General features: G+C 50.8%; 1 protein-coding gene across 1 annotated transcript in view; it reads right to left on the minus strand.

Moving 5' to 3' along the window:
* The window catches only part of ATRAID (all-trans retinoic acid induced differentiation factor), a gene marked incomplete at its 5' end in the record, with an annotated part of 21,407 nt that extends 17,844 nt beyond the window's left edge, over positions 1 to 3,563 (minus strand). Inside the window, one exon of the mRNA XM_082250698.1 lies at positions 3,495 to 3,563. Coding sequence (XP_082106824.1) covers positions 3,495 to 3,563 — 69 coding nt within the window. The remainder of the gene's footprint in view (positions 1 to 3,494) is intronic.
* Between the last annotated feature and the right edge of the window lie 237 nt (positions 3,564 to 3,800).

Raw genomic sequence — 3,800 nt, forward strand, 5'->3', positions numbered from 1 at the left:
GGGATGAGGAGGATGAAGAGTGAGGTGGGATGAGGAGGATGAAGGTGAGGTGGGCTGAGAAGGATGAAGAGTGAGGTGGGATGAGGAGGAGGAGGATGAAAGGGATGAGGAGGAGGATGAAAATGAGTGAGGTGGGATGAGGAGGAGGATGAAAATGAGTGAGGTGGGATGAGGAGGAGGATGAAAATGAGTGAGGTGGGATGAGGAGGGAGGATGAAAATGAGTGAGGTGGGATGAGGAGGAGGATGAAAATGAGTGAGGTGGGATGAGGAGGAGGATGAAAATGAGTGAGGTGGGAGAGGAGGAGGATGAAAATGAGTGAGGTGGGATGAGGAGGAGGATGAAAATGAGTGAGGTGGGATGAGGAGGAGGATGAAAATGAGTGAGGTGGGATGAGGAGGAGGATGAAAATGAGTGAGGTGGGATGAGGAGGAGGATGAAAATGAGTGAGGGTGGGATGGAGGAGGATGAGTGAGGAGGAATTGAGTGAGGTGGGATGAGGAGGAGGATGAAAATGAGTGAGGTGGGATGAGGAGGAGGATGAAAATGAGTGAGGTGGGATGAGGAGGAGGATGAAAATGAGTGAGGTGGGATGAGGAGGAGGATGAAAATGAGTGAGGTGGGATGAGGAGGAGGATGAAAATGAGTGAGGTGGGATGAGGAGGAGGATGAAAATGAGTGAGGTGGGATGAGGAGGAGGATGAAAATGAGTGAGGTGGGATGAGGAGGAGGATGAAAATGAGTGAGGTGGGATGAGGAGGAGGATGAAAATGAGTGAGGTGGGATGAGGAGGAGGATGAAAATGAGTGAGGTGGGATGAGGAGGAGGATGAAAATGAGTGAGGTGGGATGAGGAGGAGGATGAAAATGAGTGAGGTGGGATGAGGAGGAGATGAAAATGAGTGAGGTGGGATGAGGAGGAGGGATGAAAATGAGTGAGTGGATGAGGAGGAGGATGAAAATGAGTGAGGTGGGATGAGGAGGAGGATGAAGAGTGAGGTGGGATGAGGAGGAGGATGAAGAGTGAGGTGGGATGAGGAGGATGAAGAGTGAGGTGGGATGAGGAGGATGAAGAGTGAGGTGGGATGAGGAGGATGAAGAGTGAGGTGGGATGAGGAGGATGAAGAGTGAGGTGGGATGAGGAGGATGAAGAGTGAGGTGGGATGAGGAGGATGAAGAGTGAGGTGGGATGAGGAGGATGAAGAGTGAGGTGGGATGAGGAGGATGAAGAGTGAGGTGGGATGAGGAGGATGAAGAGTGAGGTGGGATGAGGAGGATGATAATGAGTGAGGTGGGATGAGGATGATAATGAGTGAGGTGGGATGAGGATGATATGAGTGAGGTGGGATGAGGATGATAATGAGTGAGGTGGGATGAGGAGGATGATGATAGATTGGAGGGAGGAGGATGAGTGAGGTGGGATGAGGAGGATGAAGAGTGAGGTGGGATGAGGAGGATGAAGAGTGAGGTGGGATGAGGAGGATGAAGAGTGAGGTGGATGAGGAGGATGAAGAGTGAGGTGGGATGAGGAGGTTAATGAGTGAGGTGGGATGAGGAGGATAATGAGTGAGGTGGGATGAGGAGGATAATGAGTGAGGTGGGATGAGGAGGATAAATGAGTGAGGTGGGATGAGGAGGATAATGAGTGAGGTGGGATGAGGAGGATGATGATAGATGAGGATGAGTGAGGTGGGATGAGGAGGATGATGAGTGAGGTGGGATGAGGAGGATGAAGAGTGAGGTGGGATGAGGAGGATGAAGAGTGAGGTGGGATGAGGAGGATGAAGAGTGAGGTGGGATGAGGAGGATGAAGAGTGAGGTGGGATGAGGAGGATGATAATGAGTGAGGTGGGATGAGGAGGATGATAATGAGTGAGGTGGGATGAGGAGGATAATGAGTGAGGTGGGATGAGGAGGATAATGAGTGAGGTGGGATGAGGAGGATGATGATAGATGAGGATGAGTGAGGTGGGATGAGGAGGATGATGAGTGAGGTGGGATGAGGAGGATGAAGAATGAGGTGGGATGAGGAGGATGAAGAGTGAGGTGGGATGAGGAGGATGAAGAGTGAGGTGGGATGAGGAGGATGAAGAGTGAGGTAGGAACGAGGAGTATGAAGAGTGAGGTGGGATGAGGAGGATGAAGAGTGAGGTGGGATGAGGAGGATGAAGAGTGAGGTGGGATGAGGAGGATGAAGAGTGAGGTGGGATGAGGAGGATGAAGAGTGAGGTGGGATGAGGAGGATGAAGAGTGAGGTGGGATGAGGAGGATGATAATGAGTGAGGTGGGATGAGGAGGATGAAGAGTGAGGTGGGATGAGGAGGATGAAGAGTGAGGTGGGATGAGGAGGATGAAGAGTGAGGTGGGATGAGGAGGATGAAGAGTGAGGTGGGATGAGGAGGATGAAGAGTGAGGTGGGATGAGGAGGATGATAATGAGTGAGGTGGATGAGGAAGATGATGATGGATGATGAGGAGGATGATGATGATAGATGAGGGAGGAGGATGAGTGAGGTGGGATGAGGAGGATGATGAGTGAGGTGGGATGAGGAGGAGGATGATGAGTGAGGTGGGATGAGGAGGATGATGATGAGTGAGGTGGGATGAGGAGGATGATGATGAGTGAGGTGGGATGAGGAGGATGATGATGAGTGAGGTGGGATGAGAAGGATGATGATGAGTGAGGTGGGATGAGGAGGATGATGATGAGTGAGGTGGGATGAGAAGGATGATGATGAGTGAGGTGGGATGAGAAGGATGATGATGAGTGAGGTGGGATGAGAAGGATGATGATGAGTGAGGTGGGATGAGGAGGATGATGATGAGTGAGGTGGGATGAGAAGGATGATGATGAGTGAGGTGGGATGAGAAGGATGAGGAGGATGATGAGTGAGGTGGGATGAGAAGGATGATGATGAGTGAGGTGGGATGAGGAGGATGATGATGAGTGAGGTGGGATGAGGAGGATGATGATGAGTGAGGTGGGATGAGGAGGATGATGATGAGTGAGGTGGGATGAGGATGATGATAATGAGTGAGGTGGGATGATGAGAAGGATGATGAGTGAGGATGAATACTCCTCCCTCCTCAGTGTGATGTCACTATACAGGATATATATATATATCACCAGCACTCAGTGATGTAGAATACAGCTGTAGACAGTACAGACACCATAGTAGAGGGGGGAGGGGTGTGATCCTGGGAGCTGACACTCTATTAGAGAGAAGAATGATGTGTATATGATGTATACACGTCCCCTCCCCCCTCTATATATATATATATATATATACATACAGACAGTATACATGTGATCTGTGTGACATATAATGGAGATCATTTCCTGGTCAGCACTGTACATCCCATAATAAAATGATATTGGTGCTGGTCTATGGGGGTCAGTATACACGTCTACAGGGGGAGGAGTCATGTAAGCTGTATCTCCCCTCCCCCACCCTGTGTGGAAGGTGATCTCCCCGGACCCCGGTATCCCCCTCACCTCCTCCTGAGCTCGAATCACCAACACACAACTCATCACCAACACCGCACACACCGCCATCCCCGACATTTCCGTCATGTGATCACTGGGAGAAGTCAGCTGACCGGAAGAGGAAACATATCACCGCCGCCATCTTCCCGGAGACCAACCCGGAGACATTCCCACTGATCACTCTGCACCCCTCCCCCACTGGGACCGCCCCTGTCAGTGGAGTGTCATATAGATATAGATGACGATTGAGGCTGGATGTGGATTATAAGGGATGAGAATGATGAGTGACCCCCCCCTGTGCTGAGCGAGTGACCC

This window comes from Pelophylax lessonae, assembly GCF_965119305.1.
Source record: "Pelophylax lessonae genome assembly, chromosome: 3".
Taxonomy (NCBI): domain Eukaryota; kingdom Metazoa; phylum Chordata; class Amphibia; order Anura; family Ranidae; genus Pelophylax; species Pelophylax lessonae.